We start from the raw sequence: 26,773 nt of genomic DNA, 5'->3' as shown, positions 1-26,773 counted from the left end.
ACACTGAAAATAACATATAACGTGTACAGAGTAAATATGATGAAAGAGACCGCTACATGCACCCCTCCACACCTGCTGACATTTCAGTAATGGCACAAGTGATTTATTTCTTCTGATGTGCAAGGGAGGGAAGATGATTTTTGCCATCTCCGTTTTTAAGTTTGTGTGTAGCCGAGCGTGTGCACGTGCACGTTCAAGCATGTATTCTCGTCCTATTACGTGTGTGTGTGTTACACCTCAGGAGAGTAAAGGAGCTGTCAAGACAAATCACCTCTCTCCCTCTCCTGGGGTTTTTATGGGGCTCTGTTTCAGCCCAAATGAAAATATGCTCAACACAAATAACGAGGGTTTCTTCCCACTGTTTCCTAGGCAACCCCTCCTGTCTGAAGCTTCTTCTTGCTGCGCTGTTCATCATGAGTGAGTTTCAGATTTCATGTGCACCACTAAATGTTCATGATTCAGAGTTGCGGTTTGTTTGTGATCATGGATTGTAGTTTGACGCGAACAGGTTGCTGACTGGACCCCACGTTTAGGTTGGACGGTACTACATTGTGATCAATAAATGTTGCTGTACATCTACATTATGTGCACTCACTGGCAAATTTGCTGAACTTAGTATTCTTGGACCAAGTTGTATATACAGGGGCAAACTCTGAAGTCTGAAACAGTTCACAAGAAACATATGCGCAAACCTCCTATAGGTTGGTAAGAAAATACAATACATATTGTCGTTATTGGTTCATTTCCCTGCTACATTGTGTATTGCAAAAGTTTGAGAGGTTGTGTTCATATATACAGTACATATTCTTTATGTAGGTGGTATGATATGCTTTTCTGACAGTATGATAACCTTAAGCCAAAATATCACGGTTTCACGGTATCATGGTAATGCAATTACAGCTCTAAAATGTGTTACTTTGAGATATCTGGGTTTAAAAAAATCACAAAACTTTTTTCCATTGAACAGGATTTTTATTTTTCAAAAAATATTAGCAAATTGGAACATAAATAAAATTAAAATATATACAGTCCTAAACTCACAGCCATTGCTCAAAATTATTACCATCAGAACAAAAATACTTGAATTATTTTCCATAAAAAGCACATGCGTATGACTTGTATCATGTTTACATTATACACATACTCTCTTTCTCAACACAGACAGTTGCCAGAGAGAAAAAAAAACACATTTTACCACCGCTAGACACACTAAACACGCTGGAGCTAACTCTCGTAGCTGGTGGTAAACGTTCATGACAGTGTTTATTCATCTTTAATTCTATGAATAATAAATGCGAAATCATATTGGAGGTATTGCCTCCTTGACAACCACCCTCCGTAAACATGTTTTACATGTCGGTTGGCACTCCTCCTCATCTGCGGCCATCTGTAACTTTTCTGTAGCTGAAGTATTCCGATCCCAGTGATTACGTTTTCTTCAATGGGGGAAAAAAGTTGAGTTTCACCTTCTTCATCCATCGTGTAGCACAGCTGACTCACTGACACTGAGCAACAACCGGTGGGAGATAGTTGAGCCTTGAAGCTGCAAGTGAGGGATTTCTCCCTGCATTTTTGGAACATAGAAAATGGCTAATACCTTAGGGACCGTATGAAGGAAAATTTTTGCGGTTTTGAAACATTGCTGTTTTCATATCACTGTATAACCTTGAAACCAGTAACATGCCACAGATTTTCAACGGTTTCAAATGGGCCTGGAACGCATCCATAGATAAACATAAATAAAAATATTCGCTATATTTTGATGTATTAGTGCTCACTTGCGGGTGCACAATGTACATGTGTCATACAGTGTGTGTAATACAATAATTCTTTGTTATTTTTTCATAAGTAGCATCTTACATTTTTGAAGTAAATTGAACAAATAAAACTAATCAACAATGTATAGATCACATTTGCACATTAAATGCGTATACTGTATATTAGAGATGTGACCGAAAATTCGGCGCCTAAAACTTTCGCCCGGAAATAGCTATAATTGCCTTTTTGGTTTTCGGTTTAAAGACTGAAAGTTTACCACTGAAAAGTGTGAAGAACTGTAGTCCTCTTGTGATGATGTAATTAAAACACGGTGAGAAGCAACAAGCTGGCTTCTACTGGCTCATAGCCAACATGTCCGCGGTTTGGAAGTATTTTGAGGTATCAAAGAAATATGTAAATTACTAAATTAAGGAAAATAAATTTGCTTCATCGCCGCTCCACGCTCGTCCTGAAGTTACTTTCCATTAATGTCCCGCGTCACATCGAGTACAGTGATCCAGACATTTGAGCCCGTGTGTGAGTAGTTTGAAATTTAATGATTAACTTTAATAAAGCCAGCAGTATAAAAATAAAGTAGTATTTAAATTTTATACATCCCTAGTATATATCAACTATTTTATTGTACACTGAATGTCAAGAAATACTCCACAAAATAAAATACAACAGGGTTACGACATGCTTGGTCACGCACAGTCAGGTGCATGCACATAATCAAACCTATACAGTAATTACCCAGAGTACCACACATTTGAGTCCTCTAGCCAGCAGAAATTCATGAAAACAGCCCCACACACACAAAAAGACCCCAGAGTGATAAAAAACAAAAATAATAGAGGGTAAAAAACAAGTCCATGAAAGGAATATATCCGATCGTATTGTGAAATGATTTTAACAACAAGGCGCTCTAATGGCATTCAAATTATTAAGGAAGGTTTATCAGGGCAATCAGATGACATTTCAGCCACACACACACACACACACACACACACACACACACACACACACACACACACACACACACACACACACACACACACACAAAATATTACAATGATGTCATATACCCACTCATTTTCTATACAATATACAGTGGGGAGAACAAGTATTTGATACACTCACAATGGGAAAACCCATTGGCAGTGTATCAAATACTTGTTCTCCCCACTGTATCTTCCTCTGACTTTGGGCAAAAAGGCAGACACAACACTGTGGACTGTAGGGGTGTGACAAAATATCGAAATGGTGATATATCGTGATACTTTGTATCCCAAAAGGTTATTGATATGCTCCTGCCAAGAATCAAGATATCGTTTTAAAAACGTGTCAATGTCAAAAAAAAAAAAAATTGATAAAAAGGAACCGCTGCTACCAAAATCTTCCACCATAAAAGTGTCTCAGTTACAGTGGGGCAAATAAGTATTTAGTCAACCCCTAATTGTGCAAGTTCTCCCACTTGAAAATATTAGAGAGGCCTGTAATTGTCAACATGGGTAAACCTCAACCATGAGAGACAGAATGTGGAAAAAAAACAGAAAATCACATTGTTTGATTTTTAAAGAATTTATTTGCAAATCATGGTGGAAAATAAGTATTTGGTCAATACCAAAAGTTCATCTCAACACGTTGTTATGTACCCTTTGTTGGCAATAATGGAGGCAAAACGTTTTCTGTCAAACTCTTCACAAGCTTTTCACACACTGTTGCTGGTATTTTGGCCCATTCCTCCATGCAGATCTCCTCTAGAGCAGGGATGTTTTGGGGCTGTCGTTGGGCAACATGGACTTTCAACTCCCTCCACAGATTTTCTATGGGGTTCAGATCTGGAGACTGGCTAGCCCACTCCAGGACCTTGAAATGCTTCCTATGAAGCCACTCCTTTATTGCCCTGGCTGTGTGTTTGGAATCATTGTCATACTGAAGACGGTCTTTCAACTCCCTCCACAGATTTTCTATGGGGTTGAGATCTGGAGACTGGCTAGGCCACCCCAGGACCTTGAAATGCATCTTACGAAGCCACTCCTTTGTTGCCCTGGCTGTGTGTTTGGGATCATTGTCATGCTGAAAGACCCAGCCACGTCTCATCTTCAATGCCCTTGCTTATGGAAGGAGATTTTCACTCAAAATCTCTCGATACATGGCCCCATTCATTCTTTCCTTTACACAGATCAGTCGTCCTGGTCCCTTTGCAGAAAAACAGCCCCAAAGCATGATGTTTCCACCCCCATGCTTCACAGTGGGTATGGTGTTCTTCGGATGCAATTCAGTATTCTTTCTCCTCCAAAGATGAGAACCTGTGTTTCTACCAAAAAGTTCTATTTTTGTTCCATCCGACCATAACACATTTTCCCAGTCCTCTTCCGGATCATCCAAATGCTCTCTAGCGAACTGCAGACGGGCCTGGACGTGTACTGCCTTCAGCAGGGGGACACGTCTGGCAGTGCAGGATTTGAGTCCCTGGCGGCGCATTGTGTTACTGATAGTAGCCTATGTTACTGTTGTCCCAGCTCTCTGTAGGTCATTCACTAGGTCCCCCGTGTGGTTCTGGGATTTTTGCTCACCGTTCTTGTTATCATTTTGACGCCACGGGGTGAGATCTTGCATGGAGCCAGATCGAGGGAGATTATCAGTGGTGTTGTATGTCTTCCATTTTCTAATAATTTCTCCCACAGTTGATTTCTTTACACCAACCGTTTTACCTATTGCAGAGTCAGTCTTCCCAGCCTGGTGTAGGTCTACAATTTTGTCTCTGGTGTCCTTCAACAGCTCTGGTCTTGGCCATAGTGGAGTTTGGAGTGTGACTGACTGAGGATGTGGACAGGTGTCTTTTATACCGATAATGAGTTAAAACAGGTGCCATTAATACAGGTAATGAGTGGAGCCTCGTTAGACCTCGTTAGAAGAAGTTAGACCTCTTTGACAGCCAGAAATCTTGCTTGTTTGTAGGTGACCAAATACTTATTTTCCACTCTAATTTGGAAATAAATTCTTTATAAATCAAACAACGTGATTTTCTGTTTTTTTCCCACATTCTGTCTCTCATGGTTGAGGTTTACCCATGTTGACAATTAAAGGCCTCTCTAATCTTTTCAAGTAGGAGAACTTGCACAATTGGTGGTTGACTAAATACTTATTTGCCCCACTGTAACTCTAAGGCTGCATTGACAGTGCATGACAGTGAACGTTTGTTCATTCAAAACCAGCAGTCATTCTGTCCGATTGTCAGGGCACCATTCATTTGGGTGATTCCCAGGTCACTTCCTGTTCTGTAACTCAAAATAAACAGGAAGTGACCCATAAAATACCCCCTAAATCAACAGGAAGTAACTGAACATCAAAAGGGAAATGACCTTAAATGGCCCAAAATGACCTCATTGCCTGGCATTGGCTACCACTTATGGCAATAGATGTTCAATCCGTTTGAAGTGGGAGGGATGGCAGCGAATGAACGTTCGTTCATTCGCTGCCACCCTCCCACTTCAAATGGATTGGACGTCTATTAGTGATAAACTCAGTCCAATTCACAGCAAAAACTTGTTTTTGTGATTATTAGTTTTTTTTTTAGAATATCCTAGAATGATTTCCTGACAAATGTATCGATAATCGTTGCATCGCCATATTGTCAGATCATCGTTATCGTGAGGTACCAAGAGGCTCCCACTCCTACTGGACTGGCTACCAGACACTCAAAGAGAATAATCTAATCTACCTGTTGTCGTCTAAATCTAGTAATTACAGGCAATGGCGTTCTCATGCCAACTCAACAAATGTGCCAAACACCCCTGAGGTTGTACAATTCAGAATCTGCCAAGTATTTGAACTTAAGTTTAACCCACCGTTGTGTGTCAGCTATATAAGCCTTCATGCACTAAAATTCATCCATAAGAATAAGAAATCAATGAAAGCTCATGCTGAAGGGCAGGTGCAGCCTTTTAGCCAAGAGGTTTTTTGCAAAGAAAAAAAATCCTGATCGGGGAAGGATGAGGAGAGTCAGGAAAAGTGGAAGTAGTTTGAGATTTCAATGGAAGTTGTGTGTCAGGGGCTCTAGTATGGTAGTAGTATGGGCCTGAAAGCCTTAACGTCCAAAAATTTCTATGAATAAAAGACGAGAAGTGTAAGAGGATAAAGGCAGAATGAGACACAGAGTAAAAGGAGTGAGAGCACCAAGAGATACATCGTCAGGGGTACACTTACTGAGAGTGTGTGTCTGCCTGTGTGTGTGCGTATTGCAAATCTCTGTGGTAGTGGGACACTTTTAAGATGAAACCCATCTGCCAGGGTGATTTTATTAATAATAAACAAGCTTTCTGCACGAGGCACTCACTCTCGTGTTCCCTTTCTTTCCCCCTTCACTTGCAAGACACAGTGCATTGTAGGGGCACACACACGTACACACACGAGGCTCCTCATAGTGGCATGGAGCCCATTACAGCCCATCCATATGTAGGGGAGCTCTCAAGGGGTCACCTCTCCACTGATGGAGAGATAGGGGAGGGGCCCAACAAGCCCACCTCTTCAAATCCCTGACGAACTCTGAGTACTCAGCCAAGGTTCCATTCCCTTGATTTCATCCTACAAGGGTTAGGGTTAGCATATTCGATGGATGACGATCTTGCCGAAAAGTATAGCTGTCCTAAGCAGCCTCAATCAATCAATCAAATTGATTTATATAGCCCTTTACAAAAGCCGAAAGGCCCTCAAAGTGCTTTACAACAAAACATGGCTCAAGATAAATAAAAGGCAGGAAAATATTATACAATGACATTTAAAAAAATAAAACAAGAAATAAAACAAAAAATAAAACAAAAACGGCGCATCGCGATGAAAGTCCAACAAATAAAACCGAGAAAACCCAAAGACATTAAAAAGACCTTTAAGCAAATAAAACCAGGCTATCCTAATCTGTGTGAAGGCGAGTCTAAAAAGGTGCATTTTTAGCCGAGACTTAAAAAGACCTACATCCGTGGTGGTGCGGATTTCGGGGGGAAGGCTATTCCACAGCCTGGGGGCAGCAACCGCAAAAGATCGGTCTCCCCAGTGTTTAAGTTTTGACCTCGGAACATCTCAAAGAAGCTGGCTGGTTGAGCGAAGAGTCCTGCCAGAGTTACGAAAAGTTAAAATTTCCGATAAATAAGATGGAGCCTGGCCATTAATAGAATTGAAAACAAACAGTAAAAGTTTAAAATCAATTCTAAAATGGACTGGAAGCCAGTGGAGTGATAATAGCACGGGCGTAATATGCTCACGTCTAGGTGTACCTGTTAAAAATCGAGCAGCAGCATTTTGAACAAGTTGCAGCCGAGAAATCGAGGACTTGGGGAGGCCAAAATAAAGTGCATTGCAGTAGTCCAGCCTTGAGCTTATAAGAGCGTGAATTGCTTTTTCAAGGTCGTGGCGACTAAGAAAAGGCTTCACTTTTGCTAAGAGACGAAGTTGGAAAAAACTTGCTCTTACAACAGAACTTATTTGTTTTTCCAAAATTAAGCCTGTTATCGAATATCACTCCGAGATTTGTAACGTGTGTCTTAAAAATGTCAGCCGGAGCGCCAGAGTTGGGCTCAAGGGTTTTCATCATGGAAGGTGTGCCAAAAGTAATGAATTCAGTTTTGCTCTCGTTAAGATGTAAAAAGTTTTGTGCAAGCCACTGCTTCACATCAGATATGCACTCCATCAATTTAGCAAGAGCAGTTTTTTTTTGTTAGGTCTCAGGGGCAGACAAAGCTGCAGGTCATCAGCATAAAAATGAAAAGCGATATTATGTTTTTTTTTTTTATAATTGATCCTAAAGGTAGGAGATAAAGCGCAAAAAGAACAGGCCCTAAAATAGAGCCTTGCGGTACCCCGCAAGACAGAGAAGTTTGTGTAGGAGGAAAATTCCCCAATCATTACCGAGAATATTCTATGTTGTAGGTACGATTTAAACCATTTTAGAGCTTTAACGCGGATACCTATGACATGTTCTAAACGAGATACGAGGACTGTATGGTCAACCGTATCGAATGCTGCTGTGAGGTCCAGTAAAACAAGTATAGCCGGGTTTCCATTATCCACAGAAAGGGCAATGACGTTATGTACTTTTAACAATGCTGACTCAGTGCTGTGTCTGGACCTGAAGCCTGATTGGAACTTGTCAAGGGTGGAGTTTGTCTCTAAGAAGGTTTGCAATTGAATAAAAACAACTTTTTCTAAAACTTTGGAAAGGAAAGACAAGTGGGAGACGGGTCTAAAATTGGGCAGCACAGAGGAGTCGAGATGGGTTTTTTTAAGAAGGGGTCTGACTACAGCCTGTTTGAAGGCAGCTGGGACAGAACCGGAACTGAGAGAGGTGTTTATGAGGGACAGCAGACTTGATCCAAGGCAACTAATGACTTCCTTCAGAAGCCTAGCTGGTATTACATCTAATGGACAGTTAGTGGGTTTCATGCCACTAACTATTTCGGTGAGAGGTGACAATGAAATATGATCAAATTGCTCAAAGGCATTGAGCAGTTCTGAAGGACGTACGTTGTCGGATGAGAAACCAGAGTTGCAGACATTTTGCCTAACTGAAGAGACTTTGTTTTGAAAGAAATTGAGAAACTCTTCACATGTGGCAGCTGACACATCAGTCTGATTGAGAATTCACCTCAAGAATGACGGAAAATAAAAAACGCTCATTTTGAACTTATTATTATAAATATTCTTGTAAGTTAATTTTATTGCTGATACTGCGGTTCGGGGTCATCAACGTGTTGTGCCCCCCCTGCTCCAAAAGTCAAACTCTGCCTATGCAAGCCGCTAGGAAATATGCTTGCCCTTAAACAGTCTATTTTAACACCATGAAATGTAACATGAGGTAAAAAAAATAATTTAAAAATCCAACAATTGTTTGAATCAAGCTCCAGATTCATCTCTAGTGTATTTAAGATGTTAAATCTGAGTATAAAAAAATGATCAACAATTGTTGGACTCAAGTTCCAGATTAATCTCCAGTGCATTTCAAGCTGTTAATTCTAAGTATAAATTATACTTGGCATTAGCAGAATACATAAACAGAGATATTGAAAAACATTTGACCTGAAATATCTTCGCCAGCCCAAATGTGTGTCAGTGTGTGTGTTTTGTGCGTGTACTGAAAAATCCCTGATTTTCAGTAACAGATGGTTGCAACTTAACTCTACGCTCAACCGGTTTGTCGGGGTCTTAAACCTGCACTATTGCATTTTCTAGGCCAGCAGAATATACAGTCGTGAAAAAATTAGGACACCCCATAAAATATTCAGTTCTTTATTAAGAAATGTTCACATATCAATGTCTGATCTTGTTTTTCTTCATCTCTGGAAAAGAAAGTGATTTAATTGCAGGTAAACAACAAAAAATAACATTGTTTTACCTGTTAAACCATATATATCAACAAAAATGCATATTCTAACTAGGTTACCCTACAACCTAATAGCTAGTGTTACCCCCTTTGGCTGAAATAACTTCACTGACACACTTTTTGTAGCCCTCTTCCAGTCTTTGACATCGGTCTGAAGAAAGTTTGCCCCACTCCTCAATGCAGAATATTTTCAACAGTGAGATGTTTGACGGGTTTCTTGCATGTACAGCCTGTTTCAAGTCACCCCACAGCATCTCAATGGGATTAAGATCCGGGCATTGACTCTCCATTTGTTCCTTTTCAGCCAGTCCTTGGTGGATTTACTGGTATGTTTTGGGTCATTGTCATGTTACAGGGTCCAATTTCGTTTCAGCTTTAATTTTTTCACAGATGATCTCACATGTTCCTCAAGCACCCTCTGATACACGATAGAATTCATGGTAGTTTCTATGATGGTGAGATAGCCAGCTCCTGCTGCAGCAAGCATCTCAAACAATGACACTTCCACCTCCATGCTTCACAGTTGGTATGAGGTTCTTTTCTTGGAATGCTGTGTTGGTTTTATCGCCAAACATGTCCTCTGTTCAAATAATTCAATTTTATAGTCATCTGTCCAGAGAACATTATTCCAGGAGTCCTGCTCTTTGTCTGGCCTTCATGTTCTTCCTAGAGAGCAAAGGTTTTCTCTAGCACACCTCCCATGAAGGTTAAACTTGTGAAGTCTCTTTCTGATTGTAGAGGCATGCCCTTTCACATCAACAGTAGCCGGTGATGACATTTTAGGATTTTTGGAGACTTCTTTTAGCATCTTGAGGTCTGCTCTCGTGGTGAACTTGCTTGGACGGCCAGACATGGGTATGTTGACAGCTGTTTTGAATTTCCTCCACTTGTAGACTATTTTCCGGACAGTGGAATGGCTGATTTTATATTTTTTTAAGATCTTTTGAAATCCCTTCCCAGACTCATAAGCAGTGTTGTTAATCTTACTTTAAAAAAGTAATTAATTATAGTTACAAATTACTTCTCCCAAAATGTAATTGCGTTAGTAACTCAGTTACCTGAATGCAAGAGTAATTAGTTACTTGGCAAAGTAACTGGTGATAATTTTCATGTTTGTTTTTTTTTTTATCCCCACAAAAAAATCTCATCTGACCAAAGCACACGGTCCCAGTTGAAGCCTGGGACCGTGTGTATTTTTGTGTGAGACCAAGATTGAGCTTTTTGGCAACAAACACTCTAAGTGGGTCTGGCGTGCCACGAAAGATGCGCATGCTGAAAAGCACCTCATACCCACTGTGAAGTATGGGGGTGGGTCAGTGATGCTGTGGGGCTGTTTCGCTTCCAAAGGCCCTGGGAACCTTGTGAGGGTGCATGGCATCATGAATGCTTTGAAATACCAGGACATCTTAAATCAAAATCTGTTGCCCTCTGCCCGAAAGCTGAAGATGGGTCGTCACTGGGTCTTTCAGCAAGACAATGACCCTAAACATATGGCCAAATCTACACGGAAATGGTTCACCAGACACAAAATCAAGCTCCTCCCATGGCCATCTCAGTCCCCAGACCTTGTTTTGTTGGCAAAAGGGGGTTGTACAAAGTATTAACACCAGGGGTGCTAATAATTATGACACACATTATTAGATGTCAAATAATGTTTTGTTTCTGTGGGATTTTTTCCCCACTGAATGAATGCACTTGTATTTAAGGTTGGATTTTTCTCTTTTTTCCATTAAGGTCCCATATTATTTGAATTAAAAGAAAAAAAATCTAAGCTAAAAAACACATCTTTTGCAGGGGTTCCAATAATTATGGAGGGCACTGTATAGATATACAGTATATATATACTGTATATGTGATATCTACCATGTGAACCATATCTACCATATCATGTGGGCATAGTTTGTAGGCTATCGGCTACAACAGGTATTATTGGAGGTACCTAGCATCGAGTTTGCTCGGCGTCGCAGCTTTCTTGCCTCCTCCCCAGTCCTGCTCTGCTCTGTCGTCTCGGTGAGTCCGTCTCCCTCAGACTTTTCTCACGTCATTCAACCAATATAATAACGCATAGTAACGCAAGCTTTTCCATCCTCAGTAACAGTAACGGCGTTGCCTAGATGAGAAAAGTAATTAATTAGATTACTCACTACTGAAAAAAATAACGCCGTTAGTAACGCTGTTATATTCTAACGCCGTTATTAACAACACTGCTCATAAGCGTCTACAATCTTCTTTCTGAAGGCCTAAGACTGCTCTTTTGAGCTCACCATGGTGTTTTCTCTTACTTCAACAGTCAGTCAATGTTGAAAGTATTCTACGTTGAGGAATGGAGCAAACTTTCTTCAGACCGATGTTAAAGACTGGTAGAGCGTCTCACTGAAGTTATTTCAGCTATAGGGGGTAAGCCTATAGACCCCAATCACCAACGTCACACAATCACAAGATCGCTGTATTGTACCGCCATATTGTCCGTCATTGTGTGTCCGTATTGTCAATGGTAGTAGTTTCTAAAGGTGGATTCACTTGCAAATTATGGAAGCCCCGGTGCTTTCAGACGCTGTAAACTCATTGGATGAGCTGCATAAAAGCCGTTATTTGGAAAAGCTTCGGTCGATCTAGTCACCAGATCCATATTTGATGCCCAAACCGATGTTTCCTCCCGTCCGGTCCCGTCCCGTGTGTCAGAGCTCGTCCTGAGACCACAAAATTTCCAATCACACTCCAGTTTATGTCACGATGAGGAGTCGGGTACACAAAATCGGCACCGGCCCGAATATAAACCGATATTTGGTCCGCTGAGTGTTACCGTTGTCACGATTGTAAAATGAAACTTGATCGACAACGGGCCGGTGTGTGCCGAAAAATAGCTGCCCCGCGTGAAATGTCCCCCCTGACGGGAGCGCTTATTCATAACGCTTTATTGACGTGAAAACATCAAATGTTTTCATGGACGCATTACAGTAATGGATTTACGACTGTAAGATCAGTTTTAAATAATTAAATTACACAAAATATTAGTACTGTATTTTAGTAACAAATCGTGGACTGGGCCACATAACCATCTTTGTACAAATGAAATGTATTAGTCTACAGGTTTTCACGACCATATCCCAATGACAATCACACAGTTATGACATTTATTAGTTCAAGCAGAGTAAAATAATACATAATCACGGTACAAGAAAGTCGTATCCGTGTGGGTGCTCCCGTCAGGGGGGACATTTCACGCAGGGCGGCTATTTTTCGGCGCAACACCTGTTGTTGCGCTCACCTTCTTGCTGCGCGACCGTGGCGACGAGCTTCGTAGTCTCAGTCTGATGTCTGCGATCGTGTTGGCATCATATTGATGTTTTCGCCGCTGTCTGACGGCTGTCGACACAAACGCATCACGGACCGGGATAAACAAACCGTGCTGCTTTAGAGATTTGCCCTTTTAACAATGGGCACACAGCAACTTCTAAAATGACCGTTTATCTTCTCTGTTACTGCAACCAACCGCCACACATGCCTTCACCATTTTGATTAATCAATGTTAACGATTGTCAGGAAGGTTTTTGGGTTCGTTTACTAGGCGTTGATTCCTTAGACAAGCAGAAAAACACGCAGTAATAGGAGGAATGTACGTAGCGGTAGTATGTACATACGACGAGCTCACGGACAATATGGTGGAACCAGTCAGGGGGGCGGAGTTGTGACTTCACGTGATTGGGGTCTATTAGGTTATAGGGTGTCCTAACTTTTTTTCTCAGTTAGAATATGCATTTTTGTTGCTGTATTTGGTTTAATGAGTAAAGCAATGCTAACTTTTGTTGTTTACCTGCAATTAAATCACTTTCTTTTCCAGAGATAAAAAAAAACAAAAGAAACCAAGATCAGACATTGATATGTGAACTTTTCTTAATAAAGAACTGAATATATTATGGGGTGTCGTAATTTTTACACATGACTGCATGTTTTCTGCAACTGCAAATTGAATCTGACTGTTCAACATTTAATGAAGTTGCAGTGTTTAGTTATCATAGTCTCATTTGTAGATTTCATATGTAACCCCAACATTTTTGCAACAATCTAGTATTTTTTCAGATTCTATATTTATAATCAGTGAGTCATGAGTTTCTGATCACAATCTGGGGCTCAGTCTAGCATGACAAACTGAACATGGCGCACTCTGCGTCACACACAAACATCACATGAGACATGAGCAGCCAAAGCGGACATGCAGCCAAGACATGACAGTAAAGGAGCACTTCAGGGTCCCTCAAGCGGGAGGGCAATGACACTACGTTGATGCTGACACCCTCGCTCCAGTAAATCAATGGACATAATGCGAATGACCCGGGCAACAAAAGGGGATGCCATGGCACTATTGGTATTGAAAAAAACAATGTTTAATGTTAGAATTTTATTGAAAAAGATCTTTTGCAAAACTGCTGCACACACGCCTACACCTACACACACATTTTTATAGTGTTATTCATGCTTCTCTTCATGCTCCACATTCTTGTTCATAAAAACAATTGCAGATTTCACCTCCTCTTTGAGAAATTAACGACTCCTGCAGTCACAGTGAGAGAGAGGAGTGCTGCGGCTCTTTTGTTGTTGCTGTGCATGCTGGGAATTTCCCTCCACAGGGCGACACTGAGCCCCGACGTTGCGTTAAAGAGATATTTTTAGTCCCTTTGTTAAACTTCTTCAAAAAAAGGCTCCCTTCATCAAATGTGTACAAATACACAGATACCGTGGTGTTAATTTGGGGTGGTAAATTCAAAGGAGTGTGAATCATGTCTTTTTTTTGTATTATGTATGAGTCATCAATGAGGCAATTACTCACAGGGACGGATCATGGACGAGATCTTTGAGGTTGACGCCGCTGCGATCCTCTGCCAGGTTTCGGTAGCAGCTGTCACTCACTGCGTAGACAGAGGAAGAGGGTAACTAAACAATTACAAAACAATGAACACATTGATTATTGTGGAACAAAATGGCATCTGGAGGTAGACCAAAATGTTCATAAATAATATTAAATGGGAAAACTCAGCCAATTTTGTCAGACTGCGGTGAAATTTTTGTCATTTTTTCGTGTTTTTGTATGATGCTGTCACCTATGCACAACAGTAATGGCAAAAATTGATCAGATGACAATCATCCATATATACAAGTTGTCATGATTACTTGCCAGCGGTGTGATGAAGTCAAAAATGTACAAAGTGCAAAGAGTTTCAAGTCCTAAATTATTTTGGTAAAATTTAAGGAAGTTCCCACAAATTTGCAGACTTTGCAGAGTTATGCAAGTCATTCATTAAGTCAAACACGCTTTCTCAGTTACTCAAAAAGACTGGAGCAACAATTTAATGTTTTTTTTTTTTTACTGGGGGTTGTTGCTTCATGACATTTCGTCTACAGGACTGCCTTACTTATAAGCAGACCTGCCACCTCAAATATGGAGGACACACTATATGTGTGGACTCACGGCATTATGACAAATCACTCTTCAATGCACTGTACAATCCACAATCATGTTTGAATGGTTGAACCCAAATGTAATTTAGATCTCGTCTAGTGATACTAACTTTATTAAGGTGGCATTTGAACTATGCTTAATGGAGTAGTGGTGAGTTGCTGGGACAACTTAACTCACTTAATTCAAAGTAAAATCTATTCACTTCTCATTTTATTCGTGCAATAATGTGCTATTTAAATATTAGAATATTTCTCTCCCCCTGCCTTATCTGAAAATGGCTTAGTCCACTCCACACAGTAGAGGCTGTGTAGCATCTGCCCCCAAATCGGAAGTATCGCATATTTTTGCACCCATGTTCGAGTCGCCTGATTTTGAGAATTTGCCAATACTCAGAGCCCTGATACCAAAATTTCTTTTTTTTTTTTGGGGGGGGGGGGGGGGGGACAAAACTTTAAAACAAATGCCACACAGCGAAGGCATGACCCGGGACACAGTCTCGGAGGTCCCACCGTGCCACCTTCATAATGTAAATTGTTTTCAAACAAGAATAACGTAGAAAAATGCTTGTCTTTATTAAATGCTTCATTGAGTGAGTCCACTTAAATCCACTCAGTCTGCTGAGAACAGCCTCTCACTCACACAATGAGTTGCCACAGCACAGTTTAACAAGCTAAACGATGATTGACATATTTGCGCCATTGATCGTACAGCTACCAAGCTTCTCTGGCAAGATCAAAGCTACAAACCTGTCAATCATCGAAGCTAACTCCGGGGCACTGCCAAGAAAAGCAGCAGCAGGGAGAGTGAGAGGCTGTACGAGCATGAAGCAGAAAAACATTAATATAGATTTTTAATTAAAAACCCGATCCTTATCACCCGATTCCGATCCTCTGAAACGGCACGATTTCCGATCACGTGATGGGATTGTGACATCCCTAATATATATTACTGTATATATAATATGTACATTATGAGTATATTAGTATTTATTATTTAGCAGTATTGTCACAAGTATTAGTGATCCCTCACTACTTCGTGCTTCAAAATTTGCGCCCTCAGTACATTGCAATTTTTTTTTCAATTAAAAGATAAAATAAATAAATACAGATGAGCTGTCACGACCCGATCACGTAGTCTCCCTCTCCCTCCTGCTGCTTTTCTTGGTCTAGCAGTGCACTGGAGTTGCTTATTAAAGTTAACGATATTTGACAGGTTTGATCTTGCCAGAGATGCTTGGAAGCCAAAACTTCAAAGTGCCGCATGCGTCAATCATAGTTTAGCTTGTTAAAATGTTGCTGTGGCAACTCATTGTGTGTAAGTGAACAGCTTGAGCGGAGTTCAGTGGACTCACTCAATGAAGCATTTAATAAAGACAAGCATTTTTCTACTTCATTGTTGTTGAAATAGGATTGGAAATTGGAAAATTGGAACAGTAACATGTTAAAAACTTATAATTATTTCATTCAGGTGCTTAAAAACTTAAAATATAGATACATAAAAGTTTATTTTTTTCTTTTTTTATAATTATACTTTTGGGAAAAAGTGGAAAAACATGTCTTACGCCACCCATTAAATTTGACACGAAAATGACAGTTGTTCATCGATAAATCACACTGGATTATAAACCACAGCAGTCTTCACTGTATTATTGGATATATACATCAAAAGATATAAACCGGTAACACTATTTGACAGCAGCATCTTACAACTGTCATAAGACAAAATGAACCGCCATGAAGCTTTGAACCAATTGGCTGCAAAGCTTCATTGCTTCAAGAACCTTCATTTGGCCATTACTGCTCCTTTGGGGCAAACAGCCAACATCTGCTGCCACCTGGTTAACGCTGTTGTTGTCCAACATACCTCCAAGCATGCATTGCTGCGCTAAAGATATAAGTAACAATCAAAATTCATGGTTTGTGCTATTTATTTATTCAGTTACTGCACCAGTTGTTTCATTAATTGCTAGTTATGGTATTTGGTAACACTTTATTTGACAGTGGCGGCATATAAGACTTTCATTAGACAATTGACATGAAGCTGTCACGAGCATTAATGAATGCTTATAACAGATGTCATTTAGTGTTATACGGCCATTATCTTCATTTTTGAATGGCTATAGAAGATCCGAGTTGGACATAAATTGAGTTAGTGACATAATTTGCCGGATGACATTTAGGCTAGGTTTATACCGCAGGTCTTAATGCACAAATCCGATTTTTTTGTCATATCTGTTTTTTTGGCGTGCCCGTTTAGACTGCCTTTGTCCATTGAGCCCGTTCAAGCATCACGCATGTGCACTAATTCGCAGTAGGAGCTGCGCCGAGGAAGCTGACCCGCATGCGCAGGAGCATCAAAACAAATGACCACACATGCTGGCTCAACGTCATTCACTGGTGATGATACTGGTATATTGATTTTAAAAAAGAGGACACAAATAACAGAGATGAATAATCCCTGTATAGTCTTATTTTCAAAGTTCATATGGATCGATAGCATGCACGCACTGTCCGTGCATGACACACACACATACGGACAGTTTGCCTCGACTCTCGGCCGTGTACGCAATCTTGAAATATTGCTCAAATGAAGCAGAGAGAAACCCGAGGATTCTCAGGCTTATCCTCAACCCATTTTATTTTTTAAGGACCGTTTTCAAGCCCGGCCCTTCCCCTAACGCACAGATACACCGCTATATTAGCACTCTGTCTCTGTCGCTCTTTGATGACGTAATTGCTGCAAGAATTCTGATTTAGAAGACTTCACACTTCAGACCGCCGTGACATTTTGGAAAAATGTGGCCCAGATCGGATTCAAACCACATACAAAAATGGCCCAGATCGGATTTGAAATGGTCCCCTTCTATGCGACTTCTCCCGTTCAGACCTTCAAGTTAATGCCCTACTCGAGTCAGAGAAACATGAAAAAAAAAATCGGATTCGTGCATTAAGACCTGCAGTATGAACCAAGCCTTAATGACATCTGTCATAAGCATTCAGTAATGCCCATCATAGTGTCATGTCATAATTATGACGGTCTTATGACGCCGCTGTCAAATAAAGTGTTACCTATTAACCCAAATAAATCAACAAAGAAGCCGCACTGGACTATAAGCCGCAGGATTCAAAATGAAGGAAAAAAGTGGGTGCTTATAGTCGGAAAATTACGGTATGTATCTCTTTCCAATGCTAAATCTGAATAAATACATTGCACACACACACAAAAAAAGGGGCTGGGGGGCAATACTTCGCGGTTTTTCACCGCAGGTTTTGGTGAAAAATGGGAGGGATATATACACATACATACATATATATATATATATATATATATGGCAGAAAACACAGACAAGACTGAAAAAGCAGTTTGTGCTCTTGCACCCCTCTTTAAAATGAACTGCTGTATTTTAAGCCAAAAGAACTGCTGTGTTTGATAGAACAATATGTCTATATGCTGCAATAGCAGATTCATGGCGCATTAAGCCCCCAAACTATTTTAAATTTGTCTGTTTTACCCTGGAAACCCCCGTTTACAGATGTCGCGCAACCACTTTTGTTTGAACCCAGCCATAAAAAGATGGTAAGTAATTATATTTCCTATTCAAAATGTCTGTCCTTTTTAGCTTAGGATAATAATTGATGTCTAATATTTTGTTAAAAAAAAAAAAAAAAAAAAACGATTTTAGAAAATTATTCACTCGCATTTTAAACTTTTGACCAAATAACGTCACAATGAAAAAAATGGTGTCTGTAAATAAGTCACAGATCTACCTCATAACTATGGCTTAATTTGATTTTTTTTTGTTACTGTCGCATTTTCCCCGATATGTTAGATGATAAATAATCGAGCCAAACAAAGAAAAATTGGGAAAAAAAAAAAAAAAAAAAAAAGCAAAGCGAGTTTTGCTGTTAAAAATTTTTTAAAATATTTTTTTTAAATGCCCTCCTGTTAAAAAATTTTCTTCCCCCAGAAAATTGAGCTTTAAGCTTTCCAATGATGTATAACACATGCATATAGGACAATTCTGAAATTTGGTCAAATTAGAGGTCTCAGAGCGGAACTTCAAGTCACCTGAGTGTTTTCCGCCATATATAGATACACTATATATACTCTAACTTTTATCATTGCCCGTCCCAATAATTATTCTCTAAAATGTTACTGATATTTTCCCCTTCAACTTTAAAAATGTATCTCCGCCCCTGGTACTGGAGTTTTGTTTTGAGTGAAGTTTTTATTTTTAATCTTATTGCTTTGTGATTTAATGCTTAGAATCAATATTGTAAATATAGGAAAATCAGAGCATGAAGAGCACCGTAGGCTGCTGTCATGTTGGCTTTTATATAAGGTAAAGTAATATGGCATTTTTTCAGTCTGTCTCCACTGTATCAACTTTAATATGATCCCGCTACCCTGCTTCCCTTTTTAATTTATGATGATACTAACATTGTGTGGCCCCATCACTGTGGAGCAGGTGTGAGCCACATCAGTCATCACGTGCAATAGCGAGAGAGGCAAATATGCCGAGAAAAGAAAACCAAAAGAGACGAGGTGATGGTGGGGTCGGGATGAGTGGCGCGACAAAAGTGCGCCGTGAAATGTGCACATCTGCCAAAAATAGAACCAAAATGATGCACATTGGGTGAAGGGGTGTTGATGATGGTGTAGCGGTAGAAATCAAATTGTAGACGAGGCTGCAAATGTCATGATGGTGCTCCAATGGAGTGCTGTGATCCATGAAAAGAGGGCGGGGGTGGGGGTAAACTGGGGAAGGAGGGGGCAGACAGGTGAAGCAAGAATGGTGTAAAAGATGGCAACCGCAGAGGGATAAGAGGGAAGGATGAGAGAAACTGTGAAAAGGGTGGGCGGGAAGTGATAAAAGAGAAAGTTATGAAAAATCAAATGAAGGGAGACATTTTTGGGTAGTTGAGGGTGGGAGTGCGGGGAGCAGCCATGTGGAGGTAAACAGAGTGTGCAGGACGTTGCTCTGGGCGCTGGCAAATAAACGGGAGAGTGCTGACATTTGCACACTGGGCCAGCTCGGAAAAGAAGGACACGTAGAGAGAGGAAGACTGCGGAGGGAGAGAGAAAGAACAAAAGAGGTGAGAAAAGAAAGAAAAAAAGGGGCATCAAATAGCCAATGTTTGTGGCACTGTGTGTGTGTGTGTGAGCGTGTATAAAGGGGGAACTTCCTACATGACTGCAGTAATCCTCACACACACACATGCACGTAGCCCTTCTTCAGTCTTTCTCTCCCAGCTACCCCTTGATCTAAAAATAGCCATTCCTTTTTTCCTTCAAGAGGCAGCAACCATTCTGAACCAATCAACGTGTTCTGTCAAAGGCATGCGTGCCTACCACCCCTCTACATTTGCAATGAGGGGGAACCCCTGGCTGAAGGTATGAAGCCATCCTCTCTATGAAACCATCCTCTCTTCTTCACTGCTGTAAGTTACGTCAAGCCGATGCTTTCTTGTAAAAACAGCGGTGCAAAAAAGGGGAAAAGGGGGAACACAATGTGGGAGTGACTCTAGTTGAAAGAAGCTTCAAAGGAATATTAATGGGATAAGATAAAGAACATGGAAGAAACAGAGATTGCTCAGGAGATATGCATCCTTTTCTCAATGACTGTTCGACCCACCTGTCGCTCAGGCACATTTCAGTCCACGAATATTTAGATATAATGTATTTTTAACTTTCTCACCACAAACAAACACCACCATACTTGAATTAAAATACAGTGGTACCTCTACATACGAAGTTAATTCGTTCCAGGACCTTGTTTGTAAGTCGAAATGGTCGTATGTTGAGCAGGATTTTCCCATAAGAATACATTATAATTCCATTAATTTGTTCCACAGCCCCAAAACCTATATTAAATCCTTAATAAATACTGCTGGTACTATTGCAAATAGCAATTACACAGAAAAAAACAAATAAATTATGAATAAAAATAGGAATAATAATATAATAATAGAAACAATAATTAGTAATACCTTTAATAATGTAATGAATTGCGTTCTAATGTGGCGAATGTGTTTTGTGAGGTGTACCTGAACGCACCGCGTGGCTGACGTTTGTTTGTTTATTTCCTTTTCAGGCATGACAGATCCAAACAAGCAGCATTCAGTTGTGTTTATATTCAGTAAAACTCGAAAAGAAATGGGCTGACGGGAGAAGCCTAAGCTTATTAAATCCCACCCCCAGTATACCAAAGGATGCAAATGATCGTTACGTTACAGAGAGAGAGAGATGACTTTTTACTTTCACGTTTCATGTTCAGCTGCAGCGGATAGTAGGCATATTGTGTTGCACAAGTTCTGAAATAAATAATTAAAAACCTGACAAAGCTGGCTATTTTTTTGGCAATGTTACAATCATACTACCATATTGGCCCGAATATAAGACGGCCCTGATTATACGACGACCCCCTCTTATTCAAGACTCAAGTTTGAAAAACACCAAATTTTTTTGAACACAAAATTAATTTTCATACAGAAAATAATTACAGTATATGTAAAACAAATGTTTATAACAATATATTTGAGAGAAAAAGCATGTTATTTTGCCTCATTCAAATCTTAATATCTGAACATTTAAATATGTAAACTAAAGTGCAATCACATTCGTAAATGAATGGCTCCTGGTTTTTGAAATGTAAATAAACCAATCTATTGTGATAAAACAACAAAATTGCAATAACTGCATTAACCATCAAAGTGAAGTCTAACTGTAACTGTAGTCTTGAAACAAATCTGAATAAGGAAAAACATTGCAATAAAATAATGCAAACTTGTTAAACTTGAGAGTAGCCGAGATCTGTCATGACAGAACATCGCTTCAATGATATCTGGCGCCATCTAGCGTCGTGAATGGGTATAAATACTAGACTGCGAATATAAGACGACCCCCACTTTTTCAGTCTTATTTCAATGCAAAAAACACCGTCTCATATTCGGGCCAATACGGTAATTGTCAGGTAGGAGTAGGACTGTCGATATCGTAGACATTCTACGGCCGTGTTGTCGAGCCAGCTCACGAACCTGCACACCACGCTCATATTTTTCTATCATTTCCATCCTCATTTCAATGGTGAGTCTCACATTTTTGGAACTCATGTTGATTTCTCTCACAAGAAAATCCGCTGTGCGTCCATCTGCGGCGCTGTCATGTCGTCGTATTTCGAGTATGTCGTTGGCTGTAGAAACAAATGGCGAGTCAAATTTTACGTCAGATGCCGAAAGGCTCGTGTGTCGAAGCGATCGTATGTCGAGGTACCACTGTACTAGTCCTTCTCAAAAAATTAGCATATTGTGATATAGTTCATTATTTTCTGTAATGTACTGATAAACATTAGACTTTCATATACTTTAGATTCATTACACACAACTAATGTAGTTCAAGCCTTTTGTTGTTTTAATATTGAGGATTTTGGCAAAAAAGTCAAGAAAAAACAAAAATCCATATCTTAAAAAAAAAGCATATTATATAATAATAATAATAATAATATATAATATTAGCATATTTCATCCGACCAATACAAAAAAAGTGTGTTTTTATCTTTAAAAAAAAAAATTAAAAAATAATTAAATGTAATTAATTGTATCAGCTATGCACTCAATACTTGGTCGGGAATCCTTTTGCAGAAATGATTGCTTCAATACAGCGTGGCATGGAGGCAATCAGCCTGTGGCACTGCTGAGGTGTTATGGAGGCCCAGGATGCTTCAATAGCGGCCTTAAGCTCATCCACAGTGTTGGGTCTGGTGTCTCTCAACTTCCTCTTCACAATATCCCACAGATTCTCTATCGAGTTCAGGTCAGGAGAGTTGGCAGGCCATTTGAGCACAGTAATGCCAGGGTCCGTAAACCATTTACCAGTGGTTTTGGCACTGTGAGCAGGTGCCAGGTCGTGCTAAAAAATGAAATCTTCATCTCCATAAAGCTTTTCAGCAGATGGAAGCATGAAGTGTTCCAAAATCTCCTGATAGCTAGCTGCATTGACCCTGCCCTTGATAAAACACAGTAGACCAACACCAGCAGCCGACATGGCACCCCAGACCATCACTGACTGTGGGTACTTGACACTGGACTTCAGGCATTTTGGCATTTCCTTCTCCCCAGTCCTTCTCCAAACTCTGGCACCTTAATTTCCGAATGACATGCAAAATTTGCTTTCATCTGAAGAAAGTACTATGGACCAGTGAACAACAGTCCAGTGCTGCTTCCCTGTAGCCCAGGTCAGGCACTTCTGCCATTTCCAGCACACACCTGTGCACGGTGGATCTGGATGTTTCTACTCCAGACTCAGTCCACTGTTTTTGCAGGTCTCCCAAGGTCTGGAATTGGCCCTTCTCCACAATCTTTCCCAGGGTGTGGTCCCCTCTACTGATTGTGCAGCGTTTCCTGCCACACTTTTTCCTTCCCACAGACTTCCCACTGAGGTGCCTTGATACAGCACTCTGGGAACAGCCTATTCGCTCAGAAATTTCTTTCTGTGTCTTAGCCTCTTGCTTGAGGGTGTCAATGATGGCCTTCTGGACAGCAGTCAGGAAGGCAGTCTTGCCCATGATTACGGTTTTGAGTAATGAACCAGGCTGGGCGGTTTTAAAAGCCTCAGGAATCTTTCGCAGGGGTTTTGAGTTAATTTGCTGATTCAGATGATTAGGTTAGTAGCTTCTTTAGAGTACCTTTTCATGATATGCTAAATTTTTGAGATAGGGATTTTGGGTTTTTCTTGACTTTTTTGCCAAAATCATCAATATTAAAACAATAAAATGCTTGAACTACTTCAGTTGTGTGTAATGAATCTAAAATATATGAAAGTCTAATGTTTATCAGTACATTACAGAAAATAATGAACTTTACTACAATATGCTAATTTTTTGAGAAGGACTAGTATATGATATAGGGCTGCAGCTATCGAATATTTTGGTAACCGGGTATTCTACTGAAATTTCCATCGATTAATCAGATAAACTTTTTTAATTTAAAAAAAAAAATTTTACGTGAAGAGCAATTATAAATATACATGAGAAAACAAGACATTTCACCTTATGTTAAACCATTTTTAGACTATCAATGTCTTTTAGATATACAATGTTGAAAACAGCCAAGAATAACATCTCAGATGTGACTAGAAACCCCCCCCAACAAATTCACTGCTTTCACTCAAAAAAAAACTTAAGATCTTATATTTAAAAAAAAACTTTATTCCTTACCTAAAAATATCATTGCAGGAAAACAAAGGAACTGCGGCACTGTCATACATCGTATTTCGAGCATGTCGTGGAATGTAGAAACAAACGGCAAGTCAAATTTTACGTCGGATGTCAAAAAGATTGTTTTCCGAAGCGATCGTATGTCAAGGCACCACTGTATTCTTAAAGTTGCCTAGCTCTTCATCTTTGAGTAATGATATTTTTAAAAACATTTGACAAAAGATGCTTTCCATTTTCAATAGTTAAAGGGAACTTTAAAAAACCACAAAGCCTAATTCTCAGGAATTTGTGACCTTGTCTAAAATGTGAATAAAAGAAAATAATATGTGACAGACATGGATTGTTGAGGAGCTGAAGTTGTGAATCAAATAACAATATTAAAGAATTTTACCTACAAAACTTCAAATGTTGTGCATTTAAGAAGTTGCAGGCATCATATCAATGGCATAGGTTTGCATAGGGACGGTAGGGACATAACACTACCAACTTTTCAGGATGCTCAAATTGTCACCACCAACTTTTAAGCTACCTTACAGGTTTTTGGGATATGTTGTAAGGATAGAATTGCCCGCAGCATTATTAAGTGAATTACAGTACTTTCATTATGTTCAGACCTATATTGACTCCTTTTCACTTGCTGAATGTTTTCCCCTTAAACGTATGTCTGATTGGCTGATGACTTGACCCCCGCCCCCCCCCCCCACACACACAAACACGCATTCACAGCCCCGACAGAAATACAATATGCCGCCCTCTTCGAAGACGACGGATATTAAGTTTTTTCCCGCCAGCAGCAGCCACTGTAAGTAATGTAAAAAGACATCAATGCTGTGGAGATGGGGCACACATCACTAATTTTGCTCCTGAAAGTCCGACCTGCATCAGAGTTAACATTAATCTATATGAATTTCTCGAACTCTAGGAGGAAGCTGCTTTGAGAGAAATATCCTCTTGGATGTTTTCTACTGTTAATGGTAAACTGTAAGAAATGTAGTGAACCAAGATTTACCCCCTTCTCCCCAGTTTTCATTATTTTATTTATGTGGTCTTTAAGGAGCCCAAAGGAGCTTTCATTTTTTTGTTGAGTTTGGCTGTGCTTGTGGACAAAAGTAGTAGTGTTTTACTTGAAGGAGGGCTCCATTTTTATTTATATTTGTTAGGGTTAGGGTTATTGTCCCTACCAATATTGAGACCAAACCAATGCCCTTGCATCATATTCAAAATGAGTTAATACCCCCCACCCCCCAAATACTGTACCTTGGATTTGTAGCATGCAAACATCACTTTTTGCACAGCTGCCCGACTTTATCAGAATTGGGTTTGAAAATCGGTGACTGACTGACAGTCCGCAGTACTGAATTTCATTTTTAATATTTAATTGGTCCAGTTTATGTGACCCAGAAGCTTGGTAATGAGCATTATCAAGATTTATTAGCTTTTAGCCGCCACACTCAGTCAGGACAATCCATCAAATAATCAATCAGCCATATTCTATCAAGGACGAACATATTTGAAGCTTTATTTTAATTGGCTCCATACATTACGTCAGACATGGACGATATGCTTGTGCTGTAGTCACAATCAGTTGATCTACCTGCACCACACTGTAATGAATTTCTGGTGTGATGCCCTCCCAACTGAAACATATACACTCAGTGCCTCGCGCATCAGTCAACAATGACTGAAAGAAGATTGAAAATTTATACTGTACATGGAGAAAATTGTTGCTATTCCTTATAAATGAATAAAAATACAAAGAAATACCGTTATAAAATGTAAATTCAAAAGAAAAAGTTAACCAGAGAAACCTTTGTCAGAGTCTTCATTGAACCTAACATTCATGATTTAGGTATGTTGGCAGAAGCTGGAATTCCTAGATAAAACCTGAGGAAGTACATGGAGAGAATGCTAACTTATATTCGAAATATTGACTGTAAAACTGAAAGTCCACATTTCATTTACATCTTGATTGAAATTATTTATCCAACCAGTACATCTGTGGGTCGAAAAACTGCTGTGCATCAAATTGGTAACACTTCCCAAAAAAGCTTAGGGGTCCAGAATCAAACTGTGAAGCAATGATCCACTGTAGTGACCTGTCACCCCCTCTGGAGAGCACCATTTCCTGTGGTGGATGCTAAAAGGACAACTCTGCATGGCTGCACAACCACTTGGACACAGACAGCAAGGGGCAACAGACAGCTGTCAGAAGCAAGACTATGTCAGACAACAAAGTACAAGGGCTTCCATGCTATGACTATTTATTTCTACTGTCCCCTCTCATACAACCCAATAATTAATTATCTAATCCAGATGATAAATACAAACAAACAACTCCTAACATACAGCAACAATAAATCTGTTCCATCTCAAACAACCCAATAATTTATTATCTACCGTATTTTTCGGACTATAAGTCGCGTTTTTTCATATTTTGGCTGGGGGTGCGATTTATACTCAGGAGCGACTTATGTGTGAAATTGTTAACACAATATGATATCATTTAATATGTTATTTTGGTGTTTTGGAGTGACACTGATGGTTTGGTAAACTTGTTAGCATGTTCTTTATGCTATATTTATCTGAATAACTCTTAATAGCTATGGCCACGTTCGCGTTCTGCCTTTGGCAATGTGTGTTCAATTGTATTATTGACTTTTTTATATTGAAATGCATGCTTTTAGTTTGTGGCACTTTCACGCCCACGTGGGGGTGCACTTGCACTTGTTTACTTGAAGAAGAGCGCTCACACGCCAGAAGAAGACGGACAGCTACGTAGCTGTGAGTGAGTGAGTGGGCGAGAGAGAAACACGGCTGCGAACCTACGTTCATTGTTTATGCTTTTAAAATATCTCTACAGAGGCAACACCTGTGTGTATCATCTTTTCTGTTGCTGTTGTTGTGTGTTTTCTACCTGCGATCGGACACTTAGAGCCAGCTGTATGGTTGTTTGAACGATGTGCTA

General features: G+C 39.8%; 1 protein-coding gene across 8 annotated transcripts in view; it reads right to left on the bottom strand.

The window, feature by feature from the left end:
- gphnb (gephyrin b) overlaps positions 1 to 26,773 on the bottom strand; it is a 213,056-nt gene that overhangs the window by 118,859 nt on the left and 67,424 nt on the right. For all 8 annotated transcript variants that reach the window (XM_057822148.1, XM_057822150.1, XM_057822151.1 and 5 more), the window contains exon 2: positions 13,965 to 14,043. In XM_057822148.1, the coding sequence (XP_057678131.1) occupies positions 13,965 to 14,043 (79 nt within the window). The remainder of the gene's footprint in view (positions 1 to 13,964; positions 14,044 to 26,773) is intronic.

This window comes from Corythoichthys intestinalis, chromosome 19 (genome assembly GCF_030265065.1).
Source record: "Corythoichthys intestinalis isolate RoL2023-P3 chromosome 19, ASM3026506v1, whole genome shotgun sequence".
Taxonomy (NCBI): Eukaryota; Metazoa; Chordata; class Actinopteri; order Syngnathiformes; family Syngnathidae; genus Corythoichthys; species Corythoichthys intestinalis.
This window is presented reverse-complemented; position numbering and strand designations above follow the sequence as displayed.